Consider the following 12051-nt stretch of genomic DNA (forward strand, 5'->3'; position numbering starts at 1 on the left):
TGGTTTTGAAGAGTGAGTAGGAATGCGGAGGGTGGGCAGAACTGCCCTCCTCTCCTGAGCTCTGCAGAGCCTCCTGATTGTCAGCTTCCTGCTCCCTTCTCCCGCTTCCTGCAGGCAGCTGCACAGGAGTCTTTTTCAAAATCTGTTTTAGATTTTCTCCTCCCTAGAACTCTTTTAGTGTGTCTCCTGCTCAGGGTGTAGACCTGGCTCATCCCCATAGCCTGGTGCCTTGCACGGCTAGCCCAAGCCTGCATCTGCTGCCAGCCTTACTGGCCCTCCAGTCCCTACCCACTCCCCTGTCAAGCCCTCTTTCCTGGGGTCTTCACACACAGAATCTCCTCTCCTGAAGGGTCACTTCCAAGAAGCCCTCCTTTATCCCCCTCTTCTACCAGCAGGCTGGGTTCATCACAGCACATCTCCCCGTGACACAGGAAGCACCCCATCACAGTTAGAAGCCACACTAACTTTTGTCACTATTTGAAGTATGTCACAGCATGTCTCACCTCTGCTCCTTTGGCTGAACTCTGAGAGCTTAGCCATTGTGCCTGGTGCTTAATAGGTGGTCAGTAAACATTGGGACAAGAGACCCAGTGTGACATAGTTTGGTGCTGTGAGATGCCCAGTCATTGTAGTCCAGGGCCAAAGCAAAATCCCAGGACTTGACTTATTGTTCTAGGTTGAAAATGGAATTTCCACTGGCACTTGTAGCATCAGCCACACATTTGACCCCCAGTAATTGCTCCATGACTGGGAATTCCAGGTTGGGGACCAAGACCAGTCTCCTGTTAGCTCGAAGCCTCCACCCATGCTCCCCTCTAACTCTGGCTCTCTCCCGCAGGGATCTTCATCGCCTTGCTGCTGCGTTTTGACATCAGGTAAGCGCGGGAGGGCCTGCTGTGCACTAGGGTTCTCCCAGGATTCTCCAGCGGCTTTCCAGAGCCCTGAGGAGGGACCTGAGGGGACCAGACCCTCCAGCCCCACAGCAGCCAAAGCAGTTCCGATTTCATCTACATTCCGAAGTTGTAAGCATGCCAAGAGCCCACGGCCAAAAGTTTTTTGTTCGGTTTGCTTTGTTTTTAATTTGAGAATCATAAGCCAAGAGACCTGGTGGTACTTGTAGTGCTTTCTCACTGTGTGCCCTTGGCAAGTGGCCTGACCTTTATGAGCCTCGGGTTTCTTATCCTTAAGTGAGTGAAAAACGAGTATCTACCTTAAAATTACCCTGATAATGGAGAGGGGAGTGCTAGGCACAGGATGACCTCGGTGGCTCTGGGGGAGGTCAGCTATGGTCATTATCATTGTCCTCAGCCTCATTTATCAGCCTGGGGTCAGGTCATCATGTCCCAGCTGCTGAAGGTGTTCCTTGCCCTCTGCTTACTGAGATTCTTTTCAGTGTAACGTAGAAAGTGAACACATGGGCTAGGCTCAGTGGTTCCGCCTGTAATAACAGCAACTCAGGAAGCCAAGGCAAGAGCATTGCAAGTTCAGGGCCCATCTCAGCAACTTAAGACCCTTCCTTACATAAAAACGGCTGGGAATGTAGCTCAGTGGTAGAGCGCCCTTGGGTTCCATTCCTAGTATCAAGGAGAAAAAGAAAAATAAAACACAAAAGAAAAGGGGCAACCTGGGTCACCACCTAAAACAAAAGGTCATGTTGGAGCAAAATCACCTGGGTAGCTGGGCCTCCTGCCAGCAGTAGGTACATGTGACTGCGCCGTCATTTTATGCTCAGTCCTCCCAGCTATGTGTATGCACTCAATTTTGAGGTAGTTTGTGAATCTTTCATCACCTCACACCTAGTAATTGCAAAAACACAGTACTAGTGTTGACAGTGGTAATGACAATTTCAATGCTAGCATCATTGAAATTCTATTCAGAGGCCAGGTGCAATGGGACACGCCTATAATCCCACAGCTCCGGAGGCTGAGGCAGGAGGATTGTGAATTCAAAGCCAGCCTCAGCAACTTAGTGATGCCCTAAGCAACTCAGTGAAACCCTGTCTTTAATTAAAATATAAAAATGGGCTGGCGATGTGGCTCAGTGGTTGAGTGCCCCTGGGTTCAATCCTTGATACTAAAAGAAAGAAAATTCAGTTTGAGTGGGCCTCTGAAACACACAGGCTGACAGCCAGCCTTTGAAGGGCTCTGGCCAGGTGGTAAGTAGAAGTGCATCTGGACCAGCCAGTTCTATTCCTGGCTGTTCTGAGTTAAGACAAAGAGAAACCCACAGAAGTCCCTTGGCTCATTTGCTGCAGACACATTCAGCTGCCAACACCCTCAAAGGCAGAATTCCTTCCCACCATGAGCCCTCAGGGTAAGCAAGCCCCTCAGAGTGGTTCCAGAATCAGTGCGGTGTTCCCAAAGGGAGTCACTTGTACCCCATCGCTCATAAAAGGATCGTGTCAGTGTACTTGTAGCTCAAGACTTTAGAAGCAACTAGGGCAAGGAGAGGGGAGTCAGAAGTATCCATTCATTCCACAGATGTTAACCTGAGCCTCTAGTACTTGGTGGGCACTGTTCCAGGAGCTGAGGACACACAGAGGTTATGTAGCTGGCATTGTAAAGGGAAGTCAGGTAATGGCAATGCCAGGTTGAATATGACTCGTGTGTTCTGAAGGGAACCTTGGATGAATCACCTCCAGGAAGCCACTGGCATGCAGCCAGCATCTGTTTAGTACCCACAAAAAGGTTGCTGAACCGTAGCATCCACTGCACTGAAAAGCAATAACTCACCTGTGAAGTTTGTCTTATTATTTCTCAAAGCTTGAACTCGGGATGGGGATGTAGCTTGGTGGGATAGTGGCTGCCTAGCATGAGTGTGACCCTTGGCTTAATCCCCAGCACTACCTACCCCCCAAAATTAAAAGGATCCACTTGTATCAGATTCACCTGGGTTGTTTTCAAAATGTAGGTCCCGTGCCTCGCCCTAAGCTCATCAGATCACCCTCCCTGCTGGGTGTGGCAGCAGACCCCTGTAATCCCAGCAGCTGAGAAATTCAAGACCAGCCTCTACAATTTAGCCAGACCCTGTCTCAAATTTTTAAAAGGACTAGGGATGCAGCTGGGGTTGTGGCTCAGTGGTAGCGCACTTGCCTAACATGAGTGAGGTGCTGGGTTCGATTCTCAGCACACATGTAAATAAATAAAAAATAAAGGTCTGTCAACAACAACCAAAAAAAAAAAACAAAAGGACTAGGGATGTAGCTCAGTGATAAGGCACCCCTGGGTTAAATCCTAGTACCCAAAAAACGGTCACCCTCCCTGGAGACTGGATCTAGAGCCCTACTTTTTTTCCCTTCCTTCACAGCTTTCTAGATGATTTTTTATGCTGACTAAACTTACAGCCACTGTTCAAAGTTCTTTTATTTGATATTCACAACACCAAGGAGACAGGCTCATGGTTTTCCTATTTTGCAGATAAGTAAACAGAGACTGAGAGAAAGAATGTGACTTGTTCAAAGATACGTAGCTGGGGGCAGTAGTGAGTGCAGCACGGAGCTCTGCCAGCCCCACAACTTACAGGGTCTCCCCCAGCTCCCTCCTTGGAAGGGTTACTGCCACTCCAGTTCCTGCACTAACTCCCTCTTTCTTCCCATGCCTTCCTGGAAGCTTGAAGAAGAACACCCATACCTACTTCTACACCAGCTTCGCAGCCTACATCTTCGGCCTGGGCCTCACCATCTTCATCATGCACATCTTCAAGCATGCCCAGGTGAGCAGGACTTACAGAGGGCTTATCTGTCATAGGTACAAGCTGTCCAGAGGCAGGTACTGCCAGTGGTATCAGCAATCCCGTTTGTGATTCTCTTGACCTTTCACTGGTGGTTGCAAGGTAGCTGCCATGCTCCAGGCAACACTCACACTCCAGGGGCAAGGGAGAAGAGAAGGCCTAGCAGTCATACTGCCCACATCGTCAGGAGCGCAGGAACTTTCCCATAGCCCTATCAGCAACTTTCTGCTCACTTCTCAAAGGCCATTTAGATCGGTATCACATGGCCACCCTGGGAGCAGGAGCATGTGAGGAAGAGGACTGTGCTTCTGAAGCTGTGTAGTGGAGGCAGACGGAGAAGGAGAGGATGGGTGGGTGTTGGGTGTCCATTCTGGTGTCTACACAGATGAGATGTAAGGTGCTGAGGCTTCCCTTCCAGCTCCTTCCCAAGTTAGCCAAGGCTCTTCGTCCTCCTTCCACCAGAGTGAAGCAGCATAGCACGAGGACTAGGAAGGAAACAGAATACGTGATCGCCTCCTCTCTGTTGGCAACAAGAGGAGCTCATAATTGTTTGGCATCCCACATGCAGGCTCTGAGCTCATGAGGGTCCCCTAAGAGCAGATGAGAAACTAGAGCTCAGGTACCGCACTGAGTATGTGTGTAGTGGAGCCAGGATTCAAGCCTGGATCGACTTGCATGCCCAGGCTCTGCCCTGGCAGTAGGAAAGGCCATGCGCAACAGGCTAAGGGAGCTCTGCTAGGAATCCAGACAGTTGACTCTGAGACTGTGGGCAGGTTGGCTGTTATGCTTGGTTTTCCTCATTCATTCATAAAACCAGAAAAGATAGATAAATAGCCACCTTGCGGTGGTTTGAAGATGAGTTAATATAATTGAACTCCCCAGAGACACCTGGACCAGTTAACATCAGCTGTCATCACAGTAGTCTCCCCTCACCCTCCTACAGACTTTTGCTGTGGTTTCAGATACCCAGAGCTCAAAAACATTAAATGAAAAATTATAAAAATAACTTGTAAGTTTTAAATTGCATGCAGTTCTGAGTATCATGATGAAATCTCTCACCATCCCAGAAGAACCATCCCTTTTTCAAGGGATGTATGCACATTGTATGCACCACCCACCCATTAGTCACTAGCCACCGGGGTTTCAGACAGGGTTCAGTGTTACCCACCTTTCAGGCATTCACAATAGGGCATGGGGGTGGGTACTACTGTACTATTGTTGCCTTTCCTTTTCCCCCTCCCCATGACTCAGCCACAGAAAAACTGCCTTTGAATTACTACAGAAGCTTTTTATTGATCACTGTCAGGCACTCTGCTAAACCCTTAAAGAAGTCCCTTAGCCCATAGGTGGAGATACCAAGAACCCTTGCAGAACCACCTTGCACTCAGTTCTGTTCCATATGTCCTCAGGGGCCAACTTAGAATGACATGCACTTGGCAAGGGGATCACAGAGTGAGTAGATCTGGGTTGGGTGACTAGTTCAAAGGCCTTTTGGAGGTCTCTGCTCCAGTTCCTAGCGTCAGAACTATTCCCTTGGCAGCCACCAGGTGGCAGGCTTGCCTTCTGGCTGTCAAAGAAGGATCCATTCCAAGCTCTCACACATGTAGGGAGCAGGAGTAAGAGATGGTCCTCTCCTTTGTGGGGAAATTGCAACCCTAGGAGGAAGGGAGACTTCCCCAAGTCACACAGCAAGTTGAGCTGGGCCCCTACAAAGCCCTAGACTCTGGTCCCTGGCCCCAGACCTGTGCTATACTCCAGCTGCTGCTCAGCCGTTTTGCCCAATCATCCAAGTAGGCATCACCCTTAAAATGCTTCTTGGAAAGGGCATCAAGGACACCAGGAGAACCTGTTCCATGAAGCCTCCCCTCTCTAAGACACAGGTAGTCCTGGTGCCAGCATTGCTCTAGCAAGGAATCACTTGGGTGTCCTCTGTGAGAAGTTCAGCTTATTATCCTCTTTCAGAATCCTGCTTCAAGCCAGAAAGCCAGCAGCCTCCCCAGGAAGGCCTATGGATATGTTTGAGTCTAATGTCATTTTGCAGAGGGAGAGACAAGCCCAGAAAAGGAAGCAGTTTAGCCATGGTGACATAGCAAAGCCAGTGGAAAGCCAGGAGCCTGCCCTAGCTCATTGCCCTGAGCTGTACAGCCCATCTTCTCCTTGGCACTGACTGGTGAAGTTCCCTGGATCCTTGAGGGGAAAATAAATAGTACAGACTGTATCCCTCTGATAATAGTGAACCTACTGCTTCCTAAAGGAGCCCTTCCCATTGGTCCCTGAAACCTCTCAGTGACTGCCAGTTCCCAGGTGAAGCTGCCTGCAAGGGAAGAGCCAACTTTCTACCTCCTTGCCCTAGAAACCCTCTCTGCCCAGTCTGGCTTTGGTGAATAGAACGCACTGGTCTTAGAGGCAGAGGAACCTAGGTCCAAATCCTGGCCAACTGTGATTTTTTTTTTTTTTTAATGATTTTTAGTTGTAAATTGATTATTTATTTATTTATTTATATGCAGTGCTGAGGATTGAACCCAGGGCCTCACACATGCCAGGCAAGTGCTTTACCACTGAGCCACAACCCCAGCCCTCAACTGTGATTTTGAATGGGTCCTTCAATTAGTCTTGCTAATTGCTGAGGCTGGCTTTGAACTCAAAATCCTCCTGCCTCAGCCTCCTGAGCTACTGGGATTATAGGTGTGTGCTGCTGCGCCAGCATAAATCTTTCTCTTGTGTACCACTTGGCTGCTTCTTACAGTCGTATGGTTTGTTTGTTGGTTTGTTTAAGTTGTAGATGGACACAATACTTTTATTCTATTTTTATGTAGTGCTCAGGATGGAGCCCAGTGCCTCACACATGCGAGGCAAGCGCTCTCCACTGAGCTACAGCCCCAGCTCTTCTTACAGATTTTAATATGGACCTTTGTCATTTTGTTATTGTTTTGTTTTGGTTTTTGTTTATTACTTTTGGCTCGAAATCTAGTACACAGCAAAGATCTAATGCCAGTGGAAGAAGCACAGCTGTCCAGAGTCAAATCCCAGCTAACACATCTATATGACCTTTGGGCAGGTCATTTCCTCCTGAGCTTCAGTAACATCATCTGTAAAAACCAGATCCTAATACTTAGGGTATTAATAGATTCAAGGATAATCTCCATAAGATGTGGTTCACAGCCCACCTGGGCAGGTGCCAAGAAATGATCTGAAGATCTGACTGGAGAGTGCAAAGGGAAGAGAGAGCCCTGTGCTCCCCAACTGCCGGCTGCTCTGCACCAAGGATAGTATCTCCGAGACACCCTAACTTCATGAACACCCATGAAGAAGCCGGTCACTAGTATTTATCAGGCCCTGATTGGCTGATTGGTAATGCAGCATGAACAAGACAGCTGGGCCCGCACTGACCCAGGCCACAGTCCCTCAGGGGAGGGAGACACCAGTCAGCAAGGGCCCAGGACCATAGATTGACCAGGAAATGCCCTAAGGGTGAGAGTTAAGAGGGCTCTGGGAGCACGCATTAAGGAGACCTGTTCCCTTGTGAGTGCACGCTCCCAGGGAGGAGAGGTACTATCAGCTGAGGGCTGAAGGAAGAAGGACCTGGACAAAGGCGGAAACAACCTCCAAGCCGCAGAGACAGTACACACAAAGGTCCTGGGACTGGCCAGAGCAGGCAGGGTCAAGTGAGGGTGGAAAAGGAAGCAAGAGCCGCATTTCCTGGGGCCTTCACACCTGGCCAGCACTAGGGAAGGGTGAACTGTGGATCCATGTCTACCTTTCAGGTGCTGCAGGGGGAACGGCCGGCATGTCTGGGCTGTGGAGATGGGCTGAGACATGCCAGGGAGGTCAGCTGAGGGCCTTCACTGGGCATGAGGATGCCCTGAGGGGCTCTTAGTATACTTGTCCTTTCTCTTAAGCCAGCTTTACCAGGAGTCTCAGCACAGACTTTTGGGGCCAGATTGCCTGGGGGTAAATCCTGGGGAGCCAGTGACCGCTGGGTTACCTTCACACAAGCTGCAGCAAACTCCGAAAGCATAGCAGCTATGTCATCATCGTCCCCATTACAGAAGCATCCCCCAGAGCATTTGCTGCAATTCGAGCCACCTACCCTAAGCCTGGGCAGCAAGGCCTCTGAGAATGAGAGTGCCCGGGCAGCTGCAGTTTGGAATCTGGTGTCTGAGTGGTTCACACTGCCAGCCAGACTCCCGGGACCCCTTGAAGCCCTGCATCCTTGAGTGTCTGTGTTTGCTGCAGTCCCTCCAAGTGAGGATCAGCTCTGGTCTAGGAGTCTAGGAACCTGGGTTCAGGTCCAACCACTGCCTATCCCATAGTTAAGCCCAGGAGAGGGTTGGGGTACGGGCATGGCCCTGAGCAGATGCCCTGCCCAGCACTGCCTGACCAGCCTCTCTCTCACAGCCTGCTCTCCTGTACCTGGTACCTGCCTGCATTGGCTTTCCCGTTCTGGTGGCGCTGGCCAAAGGAGAAGTGACAGAAATGTTCAGGTAAGGCTGGGGGGGGCAGACATTCACTTGGACCCAGGTGCACCTTCAGGTGGCTAAGGGGGTGGCGGTGCACATCTCCAGAGACCACTGTTCCCTCTCCGCCTGCTCCACCTCTCACTGTCTTCCAGCACCTGAGCTATGGCTGTGGACACCAGTGGAAGCCTTTCCCTGGGCCAGGAGCTTAGGAGGGTGAGGCCTCGTGGCCTCATGGCAGCTGGTCTTAAGAAGGGGACACTAGTGTGGGTTTCTCCCCAACCACAGCCCAGAGTCCCAGGTTCTCAGCCTGGCTCTGCCATCAGATGACTTGAAGCGTGTCTTTCTCCTCCCCCAGCATCAATTTTCACACGTGAGCAGTGAGACGGGATGTGTGGGAGAAAGTGCCCTCTGTTCAGAGTCGCGTGTTGGTCCCTGTTAGCCGCCTCCATGGCCTTCACTGCACAGCTCACTGCTTGCTCCCCATCTCAGCCTGTCTCACTCACATACCCCTTCCCCAGGGCCACATCCACATTTGCCACACCTCATGCACAGCCCCACCCCCTACCCCAAGGCCTGCGTGACTCCAGCAGGTGTCCGCTCCCTAGCACCACCAACCCCACCTGCCAGGGACCTAGAAATAGCTGCCAGCTGCGATTAAGCTGCCCACTCGGGGGCTTCCACCCAGCTCCACCTGCCTGGTCTCCATGTTGCCCCTCAAGTGCCTGCCAGGGCCTCCTGTGCACCTGGCTGCCCGCAGGGCAGCCTGTGACTCACCCCTCCCCTGAACCTGCCTCTGCCCTCCCTGTCCCGCCTGGAATCCCAGCTCCCAGCCTGCGTGCGTATCCTCCTGGCCTGGCAAAGCCCTGTGATCTCTGAGGCAAGTTGGGTGGGGAAATGAACTTGAGGACAGATTTGGGGACCTTTGGGATGAGGCATGGCACCTAATCCCCGAGTTCAGCATCTCACTCATCCAGCTTCAGGCCCTGGGGTCACCTCCCTAGCTCAGTCCTGTTAGGCTCTCAGCAGCCAGAACTCTGCCCAGCCAGGCCAGGAGGCACCTCCCTTTGTGATCCTCAATGCTCTGGTGTCCAGGCAGCCTGCCCCACCTCTGCCCCCGCTCACCCAGGAGGTCCTTGGGGAAAGGTGAAAGACAGGGGGTCTTTCTCTCTCTCCATCCTGTCCTCTCCTCTCTTCTTCTCTTCTTTTTCTTTTTTCTGTGGTGCTGGGGGTTGAACCCAGGGCCCTGCGCTGCTAGACCTTCCGCTGAGCCACACCCCAGCCCTGCTCTCTTTTTATGTCCTTTCCTCTCTCCCCCTGACTTTGCACTTTTTGCTTTATTTTTTTCTTTTATTATTATTATTCTTTTTTTTCCCCCCCATGTGTGTGGCGGTGGTCGTACTGGGGATCACTCAGGCTGTTTCACCACCAAGCTACATTCCCAGTCCTTTGAGACAGGGTCTTGCTAAGTAGCTGAGGCTGGCCTCAAACTTAGCGATCCCCCTGCCCTAGCATCCCAAGTAGCTGGGATTATAGCATGGGCCATGTCACCTGGCTCGTTTATTTTTAAATTGTTTCAAAATTTGGTTTAAACATGGTTCAGAATTCCATGGCTATGAGAGGGAGAACATCCTCCTGCCCCAGCCACCAGAGGCCAGCTCTCGAGTACATTCAGAAACACCTGTGATCTGAGATGCAAATATGTCTCGATGATGGTGGCATTCTGCGTCTTGATTTTTTTGCACGTGTGTTTTTATGGTTTCCTGGTGCTGGGGTTCAAGCCTCACACATGCTAAGCATACCCAGCGACACTGCCAGCCTTAGTTTTTATCTGAGAGAGACCTCGGCAGCAGCACATGGCACAACCAGGGCATTCTTGCTCTTCTGCTCAGCTGCGTGAGCACCTGTCCTTGTAGAGGTACGCCTGTCCTTGTTCTCCAAGTAAAACTGGTCTCTTTTCACAAAGTCTGAAAGTGCAGAGCAAGATATAAATAAAATGGTTGTGCTCCTTGCCCCTTGGAAACGCAGTCTGTCTCCCTGAGTCTTTCCCTCTCCATCTCTTGTTCTCTCTCTCTCTCTCTGTCTCTGTCTCTCACACAGCTACGAGTCCTCTGCGGAAATCCTGCCTCATACCCCGAGGCTCACCCACTTCCCCACGGTCTCGGGCTCCCCTGCCAGCCTGGCCGACTCCATGCAGCAGAAGCTAGCTGGCTCTCGTCGCCGGCGCCAGCAGAATCCCAGCGCCTTGTAATGCCCAGCGGGTGCCCACCTGCCCGCTCCCCCCACTGCCCCGGGCCCAAGGTAGGGCACACACTCTAGCTCTCCACGGCCACCAGCACTCTGCACACCAAGCCCTTTGGGGAGCAGGGAGCCCCAGAACTTTGGAGTATTCACCAATATTATGGGGCTCATGTGAGAGGGTGGACATGAGTGGTCAGATAGTGGTGGATGCTGTGACCGCTCACTGTGTGCACAACCCGAGCCACGATGCTGCTGCTTTCAGAACCTTTCTTTCTTCATCTGTAAGTGGGCACATTCCTGCCTCACAAGGTTAATCTGGTGAGGAAATGTGTGTATTGTCCTTGGCATGTACACAGTTGCTCAATAAGTGAAGTCCACAGTAAGAGTTAAGCCAAGGTGTCCATCTTCAAGAACAGTCTCCACCACTCACCCCTGAGGCTGAGCTGTTGGGCTCCTGCCATGCATCCTGAGAGGCAGCCCATCCCATCGGCTCAAGTTGGCTGTCTTTCCCCATACACACACTCTTTAGCAGAAGGTTCAGGAAGCTTAAAGATGATCCATCTAAGCTCATGCCCAACCTCTCCTACTTGCTGCTGTTCTTGCTGCCTCTTGGTACCACGAGGGTACAGAGAAGGCAGAGTCTGGGGAGGGCACCTTGGGGCTGGGGCCAGGTACTGGCAGATACTGGGCAGTGATACAGAGCTGATGATTCTTATATGCCCAGGGGTTTCCTGGGATGGCGGGGGGGGGGCCGGGGGGCAGCAAAGTTCTGTCTCCGCCTCCGCTGAATGTGTTTTTATTGTCTTTTTTCTAATCAGTTATGAGGAGTCAAATCCTAAGGATCCAGCAGCAGTGACCGAATCCAAAGAGGCCACAGAGGCATCAGCATCGAAGGGACTAGAGAAGAAGGAGAAATGATGCAACTGGTACCCGACCCCCTCAAGGCCAGACCAGCCAGGGAGATGGGCTGACAGGCGTGCATGGGAGAGGGTTCAGGACACTGCTCCAGGACTGGGACGGGGGCAGCAGGATCCCTCCAGCTAGGTCTCTGTGGCCTCTGTTTTCCTCTCCCCCCTTCTGTGGCCCTCCTCTGCTCTCCTCATCCCCTGCAGGCAAAGGAAACCAACCCCCAGCTTCCTCCCTCCCCCGGAACCAGGTGGGAAAACTGGGTGTGATTTTTAGATTTTTGTATTGTGGACTGACTTTGCCTTACATTAAAAACTCATCCCATGGCCAGGGTGGACGCTGTGCTTCTGTAAGGGTCCTCTGCACATGCACCCAGTGCCTTGTCCTGGGTTTACTAAGTCTCATCTGCCCACCCAGAAACTTCTGCAAGCGCTCTTCTGAGTGCCCGCTCTGGTGCTGGGTCAGTTTAGCACCCCAAGAACACCCTGTGGCCAGCAGTGGGGGGCCCACAAGCCCTCCTGAGCCACAGGTTTTCCTCATCACCTGCTTCTGGATACTTGGGGCAGTAAGGGTGCTGGGCAGTCACTCACCTTGGTGAGTGGTAGGGGAAGAACCAGAGGCCAACCTGACTCGGCAAGGGGACCAATAGTTATAAAGCCAGCCTGCCAGCTCCCGTGGACCCAGCGTCCATATGGCTTCAGCTGGTGACCCACACTCT

The 12051-nt window shown here is 51.8% G+C and overlaps 1 protein-coding gene across 3 annotated transcripts in view; it reads left to right on the forward strand.

The window, feature by feature from the left end:
* Nucleotides 1-11653, forward strand: part of Hm13 (histocompatibility minor 13) — a 43214-nt gene extending 31561 nt beyond the window's left edge. Inside the window, exons 9-13 of one of the 3 annotated variants that reach the window (XR_003301979.2) lie at nucleotides 839-875; nucleotides 3609-3711; nucleotides 8128-8213; nucleotides 10287-10487; nucleotides 11246-11334. Coding sequence is in view for 2 of the 3 variants with exons in the window: in XM_026402172.2 (XP_026257957.1) it covers nucleotides 839-875; nucleotides 3609-3711; nucleotides 8128-8213; nucleotides 10287-10433; nucleotides 11246-11345 (473 nt within the window). In the remaining variant the exon portion in view is untranslated. Of the gene's footprint in view, nucleotides 1-838; nucleotides 876-3608; nucleotides 3712-8127; nucleotides 8214-10286; nucleotides 10488-11245 lie in introns of all 3 variants that reach the window. The other 2 variants (XM_026402172.2, XM_026402171.2) reach the window with 2 other exon arrangements.
* Nucleotides 11654-12051: the final 398 nt, after the last annotated feature.

Source organism: Urocitellus parryii, chromosome 6 (assembly GCF_045843805.1).
Source record: "Urocitellus parryii isolate mUroPar1 chromosome 6, mUroPar1.hap1, whole genome shotgun sequence".
Lineage (NCBI taxonomy): Eukaryota > Metazoa > Chordata > Mammalia > Rodentia > Sciuridae > Urocitellus > Urocitellus parryii.